Genomic DNA, 15,263 nt, shown 5'->3' on the forward strand with positions numbered 1-15,263 from the left:
GCATGCAAGCAAACATAAAACTGATAAAACATCTTTGTTGCTACTTTTATAAAACTTTAAAGGGTAAATTATGAAAATTTCATGCCGAGTTCATGCTCCAGACACACAAAACACACTGTGCCGTATATGACTCCTCCTGGGTGTTAGTGAATAGCGACCATTTTCGGTCAGACTTAATAGCCACCCCTCTCCTCCCCCGCCACCACCTGACCCCGCTTATCCTTTCCAGCCCTTGCAATAAACATGTCACAACAAGTGCTACCCTAAATGCACATACGAGCTTCAATGCAAGCATTACAAAGCTCTGAACCCCCTACCAGACAACCACTGCTATTTATTTTAAGAAGAAAATTTTGCTTGCAAGCTTCCATCTAAATACATGGAAACCGAAATCGTGGAATGCACGGAAATTGTTTTTCTCGGCAACCTCTGCACTAATTTTGATTAGTGCAGAGGTTGAAATCTGAAGTTGAATCTGAAGAATTTTGAAGTTGAAATCTAGTAACTGTATGAAGCAGATTTTTTTTATTTCAGCTGTCAAAGTCTAAAAATGTTATGAAAATTTCAATATTTCAAGAAACTTAATATGAAGTTTACAACTAACTCAACAATAAAAACAATAACACAATTCTGAAAGTGCACTCAATAATATTCCTATATGGACAAAATTGATGTATTATATGCCACTCAGAAACAAACCACTGATTATGAGTAGGACATTCGCAAAACCATTGTATAAACAATGTAAAAATTTAGCATAAGCTGTAAATTCATGTATCACATTTGTACACTTGAGATTTTCTAACACAAGCAGGCTGCATAACTGCAATATCTGTTTTTGGTGCACAGTTAGGTTTGTAAACTTCATGCTTTTATTTTTTGAAACTTACCAATTTTCAACATATTTTGTGAAAGATTCGAAGTCTTATAAATATTCTCAGTTCAGTAAAGCGGTTGTCTCAGAATTATTTCTGCATTTTACATACATTCTAACAGGTAAATCTGAGATGGCCTCAAGCTGAAGCTTCCTCTTTAGCAGCTTTATTAGATATGTCCCTTAATGCCTGAATGGTGTTTAGAACCAACAACCCAGAAGCAAAAGATATTTTCATTTTACAAATATAAACAAACTCGAAAGCTCTATAAAGGTTCTCAGAATGGAAGCCTATTCCCCACATCATAACGACTGGAAACATGAAACTAGTCTGAATTCCATACAACTGGCTCGATTCCCTCCCCCATACAGAGCTTGCAGCCACATGACACCGAATCCAGAAAACAAACAGATGGCAGAGAAAAGTAAGTGGGAAAGCGCATGATTCGAAGGCATGTGAAAGTGGAAAAAAAAAATTGTGAAAAGAGAAATGGCAGGAATGAATCATTCCCGCACCTGAACTGAGTCAGAGAGCAGACCAGCTTTGAAGAGAATCACATGACACTGAAAGGCCTCTCGTATATCACCTAGGCAACGATGCTGGCAGTTGGTGAAAAGATAGGAAAAAGAAAAAGCTAATATGCAGGGTCCTTACACATGGCTTTCTACAGGAGCCCTGGACAGGAAAAGGTGCCATACTGAACTGAGCAGAGCATTTCATAGTTTTTTCCACTTGGCATGTTTTGTGGCAAGCATTCATCAAGGCCATAACGAAAACAAAGCAATAACCTCGACACGTGGAGAATGATGTTTTTTATCTTTGCTCTCATTTGAATTAAAAAAAAAAGAAAGGAGTGCTGCTTTAATGTGCCTTGGTTTATTGTATTGTAAAAAGCTACTGCAAGATTTTTTTCTACTATTGAGGAAATTTCATTGTTCATTAAGGAAATGTATTATTGACATGTGCTATTTAACAGTTCATATATTATCAAAGGAGAAACTTCTGACAGCAGGATTTACTGCATGGCAAGAAGCAGCATTGAGAGGGGGGGGGGGACTTGTCTAAGCAGAAATTTTAGTATAAAATAAATTTTTTTAAATCTACAATGCAATATGCTCATGAGAAACAGCAAGGCAACAACAATAAGAAAGGTTGCGCTGTTACTTGAGAAGATTTGCTACTGTATGTACCTTGCAGCAATGCAAATGTGCGAGCACTCAGTAACTGAACTGTTTTGTACGAAAGACGATTCAGTGCATCCCCTAGCTGCTAGAAACTGACAACAGGATACACACCCAACAAAATGAATGTCCCTGCACAGCTTCGTGTCTTGTCAGCAAACGGAATTTAGCAGCATGTGAAGACATTTTAATCTAGCATTTTAACTCTTCTGAAGGATCAGAACGCAGGAGAGGTCACAATGGAATTTATCCATATAATGTCAAGAACCTTTAAGCTTTATAACGAAGTGACAGGGCAGCTGGAGAATGGAAATCAAACTATTATCCGCACAATGATGTATATTGTACACAAGCCTGGAAAAACTGCTCAATAAGAATAATGAGCAGTAGCTCTTTGTCATGTGCCATCTCGTGAAATATTCCCGTTGCGTGCCATCTGTGTGTTCCTAACAATGGTATAATTAAGCGCTCTTCGGAGTCACTTGATTGAGGATCCCTTATCGCGTGATAGTTTGCAATGAAACTGCTGTTGGCGATGCAGAAGCTAAACAATTATCGGATGAAGCTGTCATCGCTGAAGTTATTAGGCCCCATGATTAAGCCGGCTAAACAGCGTTCTGAAGAGATAGGGGAGGACAAGGTCCACAGCTTCTCCCACGCTGTGTAGACACGTCCCCTGTCAAAAACAGATAACAAAGTGACAGTACAGCGATAGCAACATCCAGTGGGGCGATAGCCCGAACCACGGGCGCGCGAGTGGAGCGGCGGGAGCAAAAGTGTCAAACTTTCGGCGCTTTCGCCACAAGGAAGGGTTTGTGCAACACTGTATAAGACGAAGACAGAATAGCAGGCGTCAATGTGAAACTGTCCGCACGGCTTTAATGATAGGCGGCTCACGAAGAATGAATTACGTTTTTCCTACTTTAAGTCAAGTCAGTGGCCTGATGAAATGCTAAGCGCGCTAATTGCAACAAGACCACAGAAGGCAATACCGAGCCGCCGCGAATGAAACAAATGACATCATCCGGCCGGCTATTGCCACGAGTCCGGATGCTGAGACGCTGACGTGATAATTGCGAAGTGAACGACGAAACGAGCGCAACTGTGAATCACAAAATTTCCCTGACGGTTCCACAGTTCGCGACAATACGCCCAACAGGTGACATAACAGAGGTTTTGTGTCGCGAGCCTGCTGACACCAAGGCGCAGACACGCGATGTTCGAGTTTGGCATGTGCGACGCTTTCGCGCTTTAGTCATGATTTTTTTTTAATTGTAACCGGAGCGGGTCGCACATTAACACAGCGCTAAAAGTGCGCTACGTGCGCAGGTATGCTTCACCTTGTTTTAGTCGCCACGAAACGGAAGTGAGCGCAGCTAATGTGCGCGTTTCGCGGATAACGTTTCGCGGCGAAAAAGAAACCACGCCTTCGTTCACATGTAAGTAATAAATGCGAAAGGGGACAGTCATATAAACTAAGCAGAAGAAAACGCTTAACACTTATAACAGTGAAACGTTTCACGCGCAAACGTTGGGCAATCACATGACGCCGCGAATTCAATGAAACGCACGCGCTCGTGATGAGTGCATGAGTCACGGACACACATCCAACCCTGCAGCCCGTTCCGTACTTACAAGTGTTGTTCAAATGGGCGTGAGCGAGAGAAACCTTGACAACCGCCCGGGCAGCTCGTAAAAGCAGCAGCCACCTTGGAAGGTCGCAACGGTATTATAGAAAGCACACGCCGACTGGCAGTTTACCTGAACATGACGGGCCCGTTTACGACTCCAATGCTGTCCGTGCAGACGTTTTGGTCATTTCCCGCTGCGGCAAGCGTACCGAAGACCGAAAGAATGAGGCCAACGGCCGAAAACTCACGCAAATGCATACTTGCATTAATTTCTAACAACGTCAATACTTCGCTGAGAGTTCAGCTACTCACGCAAACCATTACGTTCAAACCAGCCAACACACGCACATCTCAACAACTGCAAAACAACCCAACAAATTGCGCTGTCGAGTTCTCGCTACTTTTTTTGCGCACCGCTTCAGACTATGCGCCACCTAGCGGCCTAACGGAGCGAACAACCCTAGTGGTTGCGTTTTCATTGTTGCATAGTGCACGCCTTCCAGCGCTTGCCTTGGCTTTGGTGTTGATATTTCTGTCTTATATTTGAACCAAAAAAATTGGCGTTCTTTTAAAAGGTCTAACCGTTGCTAGAAGTAAGCTCAAGCATAAAAAATAAGTGGTTCTGAACCCTCGTAGTAACGTAAGCCTATCTCGAAGGCCATGCTTGAAAAGCTTAGGTTGTGTCCAAAACGTCTAGAAGCCAAAAACACGACACGTTCGCCCAACCTTGAAGCCTAGTCAATCCAGCTTGAAGCCAGAAATGAAGTTAAGCCAAGCTATATTTCACATCAGTGCATTTTCCATCCATGTGTTACGTGCGTTTGAGAGGCGTATTTTATAACCAACCTTAAGTTGCTTGTGCTCGTGTCGCGTAGTGTGCAAGGTTATCCTTAATTTCTTTCCCAACTGTAACCTTCATTGAAAAGTGAGAAAAGCTACGCGAGCAGACAGGCAAAATGTCTTTCATGCGAGGACCTGCTCCCGTTCGGAGGACTCTGCAGTATCTCGAGAAAGGTCGCCTAGTGTTCAAGGACCGAGTGAAAATCATGAGCCTGAATTTCAACACTGCCGGAAGAGCCAGGGATCGGCACGAAGGCATGAAAGATTTCGTCTTCTGGTTTCTGCCTCAGGTTCAGTACAAAAATCCCGACGTGCAGGTCGCTATATTCAAGAACATGACGCCGACGCCGTTCGCCAGGTTCTGGCTGGAAGACGGCAAAGAGGTCATCATGGACGTAGACGGAAAGAGCAAGGAAGAGATCCTAAACCAAATGCTTGTGACGCTGGGCAAGACGACTGAGCAGCTACAGAGGGAAGCACTGATGCGAGAGAAGAAAGACACGCCGGCCAACTTCGGCAGACATTACGACAAGTTTTGCATCTGCGAAGTGCCAGGACAAGTCCCTTGCCCGGGAATCGTACCACTGCCTAAAAGCATGCGTGGGAAGTTCCGACTTGAACAGGAACTGTGAATTAAAAACAAAGAGTGGTGCTGTTTGGAATTGTATGAGCGAGTGGCAACAAGAAATGACTGTGAAATTGCCGATTCGTATGAACTGCGTTGGCATCGTGGCAATGCGTTGTCGCTTGATGGTACCAGGAGTGCTGATGCTGTAGACAATTCAATGAAAGCGACAATTATGAATAGAACTTTGTTCCTGTGCAGATTTCATGAGCATTTTTTGGGACCTGAATGAACATGAATTTTCTATTGCTTCCCTGTACCCATGAATCAATGGAATCGCAGGAAGGCAAAAGAATGTTTCATCCGGAGCGCATGGTGCATCTCTAGAACCACATTTCATGAGACAGATTTATCCGGTGCGGTAACTACCAGCAGAAAATCCATACAGGCTAGAGCGACTCGCCGTAAGTTTCCATTAAAGGGGCCCTGAGACAGTTTTCTGACTAATCCTAGCGTGACCTCACTATCTAAGTACATAGCCTCACAGATCTCCTGCAGCTAACATTTTTTTTTTTTTTTATTAACCCTTCAAGTATAAGTGGAGTTAGAAGTAGTCATTGCACCAATAAGGAGCTTTCTATCTCCTTTTGTTTCCACTAGCATGTTGGAAGCTACCTGGGGAAGGAGGCAAAGCCGCACCTAAAAATTGAGTGTCTCGGAGACAAAAGGGCTCGGCACAGCACTCCATGGCTGCCACAGTACATTTTGCCACGCAGTGCGCTGTTGCTATTTCGGGGGCCACACGCAGAAGACACAGCTATGCTCAACTGTCATGTTTAGACCGGCAGTGCAAAGATGAACTTATTTTTCTGTATCTTTGAGATAGCTGAAATATATTATCTAACTCAAAATTAGCAATAATAGTATTACCGAGAATGTTCTCGTGATCACGGAATCCATCAATAGCTGTTGGTGGGCATCACTGCTTGCAATGACACTGCATGACAGTGCGGAGGCAAGAGCAAGCAATTTCTTTAGTTTTTGACATGAGGTTGCGAATTCCATGCTGCATGCAGTGCAATAATATTTGGCTCACATGTTCACAGGAGCCTGTACTACATATCAACATTTTTTTATATGTTAAAAAAGTGTTTCAGGGCCCCTTTAAGAAAATTTTATAGCTTTGGCTTCACGAAAAGGTTTACTGTGAGCTAACAGTGCAAGGATGTATAGCACTACAACAAGCACATAGCATTCTGAGTTTACCTGGTCAAATAATTGTGATGTGATTAAGAAATAAGAAAAATGTTTGAACAAAAGTTCAATGTGTAAAACAATAGGATCATTTATTACAGTTTGTGCTCAGTTTGCAGCAACTTAGTAAAATATCTGTACAGCTCCATCAAGGTGCCTTGTTCACTCTTAAGAGCAGTTCATTGAACAAAACAGAGGTTCCCAAGGCTCTGTCCAGTTCTGTAAAGAGAGAAATAGACAAGTTATTTACATAAGTGTGGCAGATTAACTTTATTCATCAAGTACCAGCTTCACGTTTTGAAACCCAAGGCATGTCTTTAAAAGAATACTGATTGATACAAATATGCAGCTACTGCAGTGAAAACAGCATATACAAATCAAAATAGTTTAGGATGACCAGAATTTATAGCAAGGACAGACATCAGAATTTGTGCCAACCTGTACATTTGTAAACAAACAGGCACACATTGACACTTTTCATTGTTTGCTGCTCCAAACGATCTTTGCCAGGTACATAGTTTTTGAAAAAAACTAGTATTTCTTTTACCTTATTCACAAAAAAATTCAGGCAAAACTTTTTTTATGCTCACATCCTCCTGATGTCATGCTTAGCAGCTTATCTTTAAGACAAAAAGTTTTTACTAATAAACATTTTAATTGAGTACTTTAGGGCACATGTTGCAGTTGCAACAAATGAAGTCAATAATACTACTAAGTCAATAATTTCAATAATACTACCAGCTTCTACATATTTGTTCTCGCAACTGGCCATAAGTACAGGAGTCTTACATTGCTGATATGGCTAGGGCACTTATTAAATTACAACACAATTACAATATATGTGCCAATGTACTTATCTAGAAAATTCATTAGTGAAAAATAACTGCAGTAATTTATAGGCAATTATCATTCAAATGCTCGTATTTGACACTGCTATGTATTAATTGGGTAGCACAATTTATCACTTTGTCTGGAATTCCGTTTTTTATTTAGTTGGGGATAGTCATTGCTGAAACACCCCTAATTTAGCCTTAAAATGAAAGAAGAAAGCAGAAAGAAAGAAGAATGGTGAGGGGCAGGAGGGGATCGAAGGCATGTCCACACAGGGTACAGCAAGGAATACATTGGGAGTTGGTGTCATTATGTAAAGGAAACCAGCATATCTGAAGGTACCATGCACAATAACAATACCACAACTACATAAAATCACTCAAATGCCTTGCAGTCATTTCTGGAGTGTAGTAAACAATATAGTACTCCACCTAGAAAGACAATATAGAAGCACTTTTTTTTTGTTATAGAGATAAAACAAGCTATTTCATTGATAGTGAAACATTATGAACAGAAAGTTGTATTCGGCCTAGCTCTGTCCTACATTTGGTACAAGCAGACTGACGACATTAGATTTTTACACTAACAAATAAAAGTAGGACTTCGTTGATACGATCCCCTTACGTACGATTTTCGATCGCTCACGATCAAGAACAAAAAAAAAAAAAAAAGAAATGGCCAAATAGCGCTACGCTTATTGTTTACCAGTTCATGCGTTCCCCGCAAACACAATCTTTCGGCACCAAAGTTCAGTACATCGCCGAACTGCGATCGTATAATACGTTTTCCGGCCACTAGATCCTACGTAAACAAGAAAATGCGAGAGGCGCGCGCGATCGAGAACAGCAGGCGGCCGCCGCGGCAGCTTCACCGCAATACTCTACCGCACGTCTCACGTGAAAACGACGGCGCACACTCATCAGTTTCTTAATCCGGTACCAGCCAATCACCTCCTGTGTCGTCTCACGCATCCTCTTCACCTATCTGTTTCACATCGCGTGCTGCCGTTGGAAGCGTACTGCACGCTTTTGGTAGGGGATAATCCAAACGCACCGCCGTTCCCCGGTGCAGACTGCGAGCGCACGATACGTTTTGCGGCCGCTAGATCCCGTGTAAACAAGAAAAGACGCGAGACGCGGGCGATGGAGAACAGTAACTGCCTACCGCATCAGCTTCTCCGCAATACTCGCCCGCCTGTGTCACGTGAAAACGGCGGCCGCTCACTCAGTTATTCCGGTGCCGGCAAATCTGCCGGGTCTTCGCACGCCGTATTCACAGCTATCGCCGCCAACCCTATTTCGATAAGCATCTTCACCTGTTTTATAGCGCGTGGAGCGTAGTACCGTTGGAAGCGTACTGCACGCTTTTGGTAGGCGATGACCCAAACGCGCCGCTGTTCCATGCAGCAGGCAGCGCGATGTGTGCGTCACGTTTCGCTCCGGCGGCAGCCAGCGTTGCCCATTAGCTCGGTTTTGTTTCTGTTTCCCGTCGCCGTCTCAAAACGCCACGCAGTAGAAAAACAACAAAACTAAAAAAAATGTCGACAAAACGTGTCTCATGCCACAACGATTCGCACAGCGCTTCACATTACGCAGATGTCCCCTACAGTTGAGTCTGTCACATTTTTTATTGACTTCGGATCGTACTTTCTCTTTTTTTGTTTTTTCAGAACTTATGAACGAGTTTCTACTGTACTAATTCTATAGTGGGCACAAGCCAGCTAGAGAAGCTAAAGATTTTGAAAGGCACTGGTAGCACCATGCAGGCATGTTCGAATTTTAGTTGACATTAAAATAAGCTTGCAGACTACTAGTCCAATTACTATATTTGCACGAGCATAAGCTGTTATTTTTCAAGACATTACCAACTTGCAGAAGCACCTCCTGTTATGTAATACAAGCAACCATGCTCCAGACAAACCGTAAAATTTACAGTTTTGCGCTTCAAAATGTGGCAAGTTCAGCCACCAGGCGATTAACCTTTGCAACAAAGCCAGCATATAGATGGAAGGAGACACAGGTCCATGAGTGCAACAAAAGGAATGAAGCCTATGGCACAAAATAGTCCAACTGATGACTGATGGATGAGGGTTGGATGATCACTGAAGCAGGAAAACCATGAACTTTCACCCTGTGGTACTGGACACCTCAGATGTGATTGATTGATGGGGTTTCAATATTTTAACCCAACACTGTGGCTATGAGATGCCGTAGTACAGGAAAATGGAATTAATTTTCACCATTTAACATGCCACGCAGAGCTTAAAACGTAAGCCTTTTTACATTCCTTTTTTATCAGAGAATGGCCAGGCATGGTACCAGCAACGTCGCGCTGAGAAACAGAATGCTATGGCCACTAAACCACAACAACAATACTAAAAGGGGTTCAATTACAATACAAAAGCTCGCTTATTGACTTTGGGTTGAAAGGCCCAATTTACAACAGTGATGTGCATACATTCGGCTCCACTGCACAAACACAGGTGCCACAGCATGTGCACATTGGGACCCTAGATGTAGCACATAGTGTTTTTGTTTTTAAACACGGTTTGGCTTGGAGCAGTCGGCTACAATGTATGTGCAGGCCTAGGTGCATATGGTTTCAAGCAGGCTCGTACCATGTTAACAGAACATTTGTAACATTGTACTAAAGGAACCGTGTTTACACATTGTTCATTTGCCTTGTATAATCTCAACATACCTTTTTCTTCATTTCCCGAGGCTTCAAGGCTTGTAGCATTATATTTGAGTGAATACAGCACATTAACTACTGCAGGATCGAACAACGTCAACCAACATATACCATACCTTTCGGCATCAAGATTCCTGGAAATATAGTGTAGTCCCCACAAGTCATAATTCCTTTAACTGTACACTCATTGCAATGTGCAACGATACTGAAAGCTGCTTTTGCCAAGCTATGCTTACCAGGCATGGATGCATTCACTCTCAGCAGCACCGCCTGCTTCCTGTACAAGTCACTCTGGTCCTTGGGCAGCACCTTTGAAGCTTTGCTGAACAACAAGTTTGCAATTTGCAGAATGACAGATGTCACAATGGGTTTGGCATCCCCACCACCACTGGCCACGATTTCACCCAGCGACCAATGAATCCTTGCCAGAAGCTTTTCGAGGCAGTGTCCCCCATGAAAGTTCACCAGTTCCGTGGCGTGAGCAGATCCACTGGGACCTTCCAACCAACGGAGCACCCACACAAGCAAGTCCGAATTGAAGTCCAAGCTCTCCGCACCATGTTGCAGTGAAAAGTCCAGTGCCGCAAGCCATTCCTGAGGTTGCGTCATATCATCTGGCTGCCAATGGTGACATATGGTGGCAATGGCTTGGCTCGACTGCTGGCAGCTGCCCACACTGTTCACAGCTGCAAGCCGTTTCCAGTAGTTGAACAGTTCAAACACAATGGCTCTGTTGGGCAGGCAACAGTTCTGTGCAGCTCTGCTCTTTCCACTGGCCTCTCGAGAGCGCACGAAGCACAGCATGTCACTGAGTTGCTCACTGAACTTGGTGAATGCATCTAGACATTGGCAGTCCCTGTCGAAAAAAAAAAAAAAAAAGGTTGAGCACCAATTCATGTCTGCTTAAGCATTAAATGCAACTGCTCCCACTGAGCTATCATGGCATATTTGCTGCTTTCATGACTACTCTTAAAATTAATTCATACTGTAACCAGATGAAGGCTTACACAAAGTTTGGCTTTGATGATAACTTTGTGTGATCCAACATCCTGTACCATTTCTCCTACTGCCATGAGGTCACGGAGCAAGAAATATTTAGGAGTGGAAACTCCGCTGTTTGCGGCGACCAGAAAAGGTCACAAGCCCGCGGAGCCGTTATCGTGCTGGCGACCTGGAAAGAAATTACCGCCGTTGAGAGCGCGCCGGAGTTGGCCGGAGCCGCCTACCCGGGTGCTGCATTTTTTTTTTTTTTGCTGCGGCTTCTACGACGCGCCGCATGGCGCCGCCACTGTATACGGTCCCATCGGTGCATACAACAATTGTGACTTTATCTGGTCGCCCGCGCTCGCTCGCGCTGACGGGAGTTCCACCTCCTAAATGTTTTTCTCCGTGCATGAGGTTGCATACTGAAAAGGATTGCCTAGACTGTGTTTAATGTGATCACATCCTGTGATCACATTAAAAGCAAGTTAATTGTACTCTTTCAGACTGTTCATGCCCTTATTGAGAGCAGAGAACTGACATACCAGAAAACAAAGGAAAAGCGAAGGATGGATGGTGAAACTAACCATGAATTCGCAAACCAGCACCTAAACAGACCATAAAAACAATTGATCAAGACATGCTATTGCTGACAGCTGAAATACAAGCTACAATGCATTAGAAGATAAAGGGACATTCGAGCTGTGAAATTTTTGCAATCTTTGCCTGTGGAAACCCAAATCTCTATGTCACTCGATGACATAAGTGGTGCCGCGGTTACGGCACAAGAGAAATTGACATACGGAAGATTACTCATGATGTTTCGTTTTGCTCTACTAGTAAATCAATTCCTTCCACAAAACAAGTATAAAAGTGAAAATCAGCCACCACCTTTTGCCAAACAAGTGGGAAAGTGCCACTTAAAGCCTCATTCACTGTTTTAATTTTCCAATAGACAGATAATGCTTTTGTAGTGCCAAGTTTGAGGTTCTAGCAGTATCAGACTTACATGATGTACTTCCTTGTGCAGAAGAGCATCAACAGGAATTCATAGGGAAAGTACTCGTAGTAGCGAAGACTCTCCCGCTTTGCACGAATGATAGCGGCCTCATCATCTTCTTTCGGAGCGTCCTCTTCTTCTTTGTCCTCATCATCAGCGCTTTCCTCTGATGCATCTTCATTTTTAGGCACGCTGCCTTGTTTTCTGCTTCTGGCCGCTTTCAAGTCCTTAACTCTTAAAGTTTTCACAAAGCTGGACTTCCATATGTGATGGACTGCTTCAAACAACAGCTCAGAAATGCCTTCCTCTTCCTTATTCCTGAAAGGGAACAAATAATAAGTTATCACCTTTACAGGAACACCAAAAGTAAATTTAAATCAAGATGTGTATTTATATACAGTATAGAACCTCGTTCATACATTTTGGAAAAATACTGAGAGAAAAAGGCTACTAACTGGGAAAACGTATGATCTGGAGTAACAAAAATAATTGACAGATTCAACTACTTTGGACATCTATGTAACGCGAGGCATCGCGCGGATCGTTACGGCATGAGACGCCGACGTGCGTTGAGCTGGTGGTGCTCTGGTGGCCCAAGACGAGTTTTGTTGTTTTCCTATTCCGTAGCATTTTAAGAGGGCAACGGGAAACCTAAACGAAATCGAGTTGGTGGGCGATGTCGGATGCCGCCGAAGCGAAATGTGATGACCACGTCGCACCACCTGCAGCAGGGAACGGCAGCACGTTTGTATCATCACCACTTACTAAAAGCACCAAAGGCACTACGTGCCACTTGCTGTAAAACAGATAGGTGAAGGTGCTTATCGCAATAGGTTTGGCAGCAATAGCTGCGAATGCAGCATGCAACGGCTTGGGCGGAGATTTGCTGGTACCGGAATAAGAAACCACACACCATCGTTCTCACGAGAGACGGGCGGCTATGTACTGTTCTCGATCGCATGCGCCTCGCGCCTTTTCTTTTTCACATGGAATCTACCGCCCGGAAAACATATAGTATGATCACAGTCTGCAGCAGGGAAGGGCAGCACGTTTCGGTTATCACCTATTAAAAGCACGCATTACGCTTCCAACGGCACCAAGCGCTGTGAAACAAATAGGCGAAGATGCTCATCGCAACAGGATTGGCGGTGATGACTGTGAATGCCGCGTGCGACGACCCTGTGAAGATTTGCTGCTACCGAAGTGAGAAAATGAGCGCGTGCCGGCGTTTTCACTTGAGACAGACGGGCGAGTATTGCAATGAAGCTGCCGCGGAAGGCAGCTATATGTTGTTCTTGATTGCGCGGCCGGAAAGCGTATCATACAATCACAGCTTGGCGACACACTGAACGTTGGTGCCGAAAAATCGTGCTTTCAGGGAGCTTATGAACCAGTAAAAAATTACCGTAACTCTATTGGGTCATTGTTTTGTGAACGTTGGCGCCGGGAAAACGTACGTAACGGGAATGTATCAATGAGTTTCTACTGTATTTTGATACTCAAAAGGACACTTGTCAAGAAAACTCCTTCCATGACTGAGAAAATGATGTAAACACGAGAGAGGCCAGGTGCCACAATTTTGCAAATGGGGAACTGGCTCCTGCTAATGTAGATAATCACAGCAACGATTTCTCAAGAGAGCAATTTATAATGATAGTATAATTATACAGCATTCGTAGATGTAAAAAAAAAGGCAACTAAATACTTCAAGAGAAAAAGCCACTCCTGCTACTTCTACGCTGTCAAAATTGTCTTCATGTGCATAGAACCCTTTCTAAGTCAACTTCTAAATAAATAAAAACAGCATGAAACAAGCTTTGAGGCACATAAGAATTCTCCGTCTCTTTGCAATACAAGAAATAGGATGGATAAAAACACACGAAAAGTGCTCTTTCTCTGGCATACCGCTTCCCTCCCAGCAGTGCATGTAGTAATGATCTTGAATAATGCCTGCACAAACTAGGGTTGCTGTACCATTTCAGTGGTCTCAAGGCTATGAATGATGCGCGTTCACCACAGCTAGTGAAAGATTGAAACATGATAAAAGAATGTCTTGTAATTAAGTTGCAATTTTCTCCTCAAGTTCTGGAATAGATCAAATGCTAAGCAATCTTCAATATCATAGTCTACTACTCTAACCAGATTTATAATTTTCATCTAAACTGCCTTTAACACTCTCGCTCTCACTCTCTTTTACATACAAGTAGTGCCTGGAAAGAGCAAAGCACATCTAATTCAAAATGCAAGACAAGTATACTTCAGCACTGCACTAGCAACCCTTAAGAACTTCGTAAAGCATGGCAAACGAGTTCTGTAAAAATCTGCAAGGTGCCATATTCACTGTCCTTGTGGTTTCACTAGTCGAATACTTCGCCATAGCCCTGTGATCTGCTAGCTTCCTGGTTAAGCCAGCCGATTTTAACATTGGCTGACCTTCTTGTCTTTCCCTCTTATTTTCTTCTTGATGATAGAGTGACTGCCCATGGAATCACAGCAGCAAACGACGCCGGAGAACACAATGGACAAGAAAAGTAGATGAAGACCTTCACAAGACACCTTGTGATTGTCCTCGTCTTCTCTTATTGTCGGTTGTTTTCTCAGGCGCTGTTGGCTGCTGTGTGTGTGTATGTGTGTGTGTGTAGTGCTTCATTGTTTTCATTCGTGACTGTTTAGTACCTATATAGTGCTTGACTGTTACCACCTGGGACAAAATATAGTATGCTTCAAAGTTCTCAATTTATATTATAGTAGTTTAACAACTTTTGTTATCTTCAAATGTGAATTGCATGTATTTTTGTTAGCCTCCATGCTTATATATTGTTGCATTTCCCACTACAGCCAGTAATAAAGGCTACTGTGGTATGTATAAATAAAGTAAACAAATAAATAAAATTTGCACAGTACGTTCCAACATGGCACTAATGGCATAAAACAAAGGCTTATAGCATGAACACAGCAGGTGTACAGGAATTATGGCAAAGCCCATTGACGAGACTCACCTTTCCAAAGCGGCTGGCAACCACATCAGAAGTCCCTGCTCTCTGCAGAGAATACGAGCAGCCTTGGGAATTTTGGCAGCTGCAATCAGCAGCTTCAGGATAAGCTCCTTCAAAAGAAAGAAAAAGAGAGAAAAGGATGAGGCATATATATAGACACGACTTGTTCACTACTAGCTATATTATTCTGGTACAATGGGCTTGAGCATGCCCGCACATATATCACATAGCTATGACAGTATGCAAAGTTGCAAAGCAGGAGTAACTCTGAGGTAGACTTAGGGATCATGCTTTTTCCAGCAAAATGACGAGACTTGGCAACACTGGCAATGATCAGCAGTTTCAGTGGCCACTGAATTCGTTGCTGTGGTTAATAGCCAGCCATCAATAGTGTTTACCTAGCATCCGAGCTGTATTG

The 15,263-nt window shown here is 43.3% G+C and overlaps 3 protein-coding genes across 3 annotated transcripts in view; 1 reads left to right on the forward strand and 2 right to left on the reverse strand.

Annotated features, from left to right (window-relative positions):
• Lerp (lysosomal enzyme receptor protein) overlaps positions 1–4,092 on the reverse strand; it is an 85,764-nt gene extending 81,672 nt beyond the window's left edge. Inside the window, exon 1 of the mRNA XM_050170562.3 lies at positions 3,818–4,092. Within this exon, the coding sequence (XP_050026519.2) occupies positions 3,818–3,945 (128 nt within the window). The 5' untranslated portion in view covers positions 3,946–4,092. The remainder of the gene's footprint in view (positions 1–3,817) is intronic.
• A 355-nt stretch (positions 4,093–4,447) lies between these two features.
• Positions 4,448–5,402, forward strand: mRpS25 (mitochondrial ribosomal protein S25). Its single transcript, XM_050170564.3, has one exon. The coding sequence runs from the start codon at positions 4,644–4,646 to the stop codon at positions 5,157–5,159; it is 516 nt and encodes a 171-aa protein (XP_050026521.1). The 5' UTR covers positions 4,448–4,643; the 3' UTR covers positions 5,160–5,402.
• A 1,010-nt stretch (positions 5,403–6,412) lies between these two features.
• LOC126521858 (nucleolar pre-ribosomal-associated protein 1) overlaps positions 6,413–15,263 on the reverse strand; it is a 74,738-nt gene continuing 65,887 nt past the window's right edge. The window contains exons 32-35 of the mRNA XM_050170566.3: positions 14,849–14,955; positions 11,859–12,167; positions 10,105–10,724; positions 6,413–6,565 (exon numbers count right to left, since the gene is read on the reverse strand). Of these exons, the coding sequence (XP_050026523.2) occupies positions 6,495–6,565; positions 10,105–10,724; positions 11,859–12,167; positions 14,849–14,955 (1,107 nt within the window). The 3' untranslated portion in view covers positions 6,413–6,494. The remainder of the gene's footprint in view (positions 6,566–10,104; positions 10,725–11,858; positions 12,168–14,848; positions 14,956–15,263) is intronic.

Source organism: Dermacentor andersoni, chromosome 6, assembly GCF_023375885.2.
Source record: "Dermacentor andersoni chromosome 6, qqDerAnde1_hic_scaffold, whole genome shotgun sequence".
Taxonomy (NCBI): domain Eukaryota; kingdom Metazoa; phylum Arthropoda; class Arachnida; order Ixodida; family Ixodidae; genus Dermacentor; species Dermacentor andersoni.

What these genes read in the sequence shown, in the direction of transcription:
- mRpS25 (XM_050170564.3), top strand. Translation starts at nt 4,644, where the DNA reads ATGTCTTTCATGCGAGGACCTGCTCCCGTTCGGAGGACTCTGCAGTAT.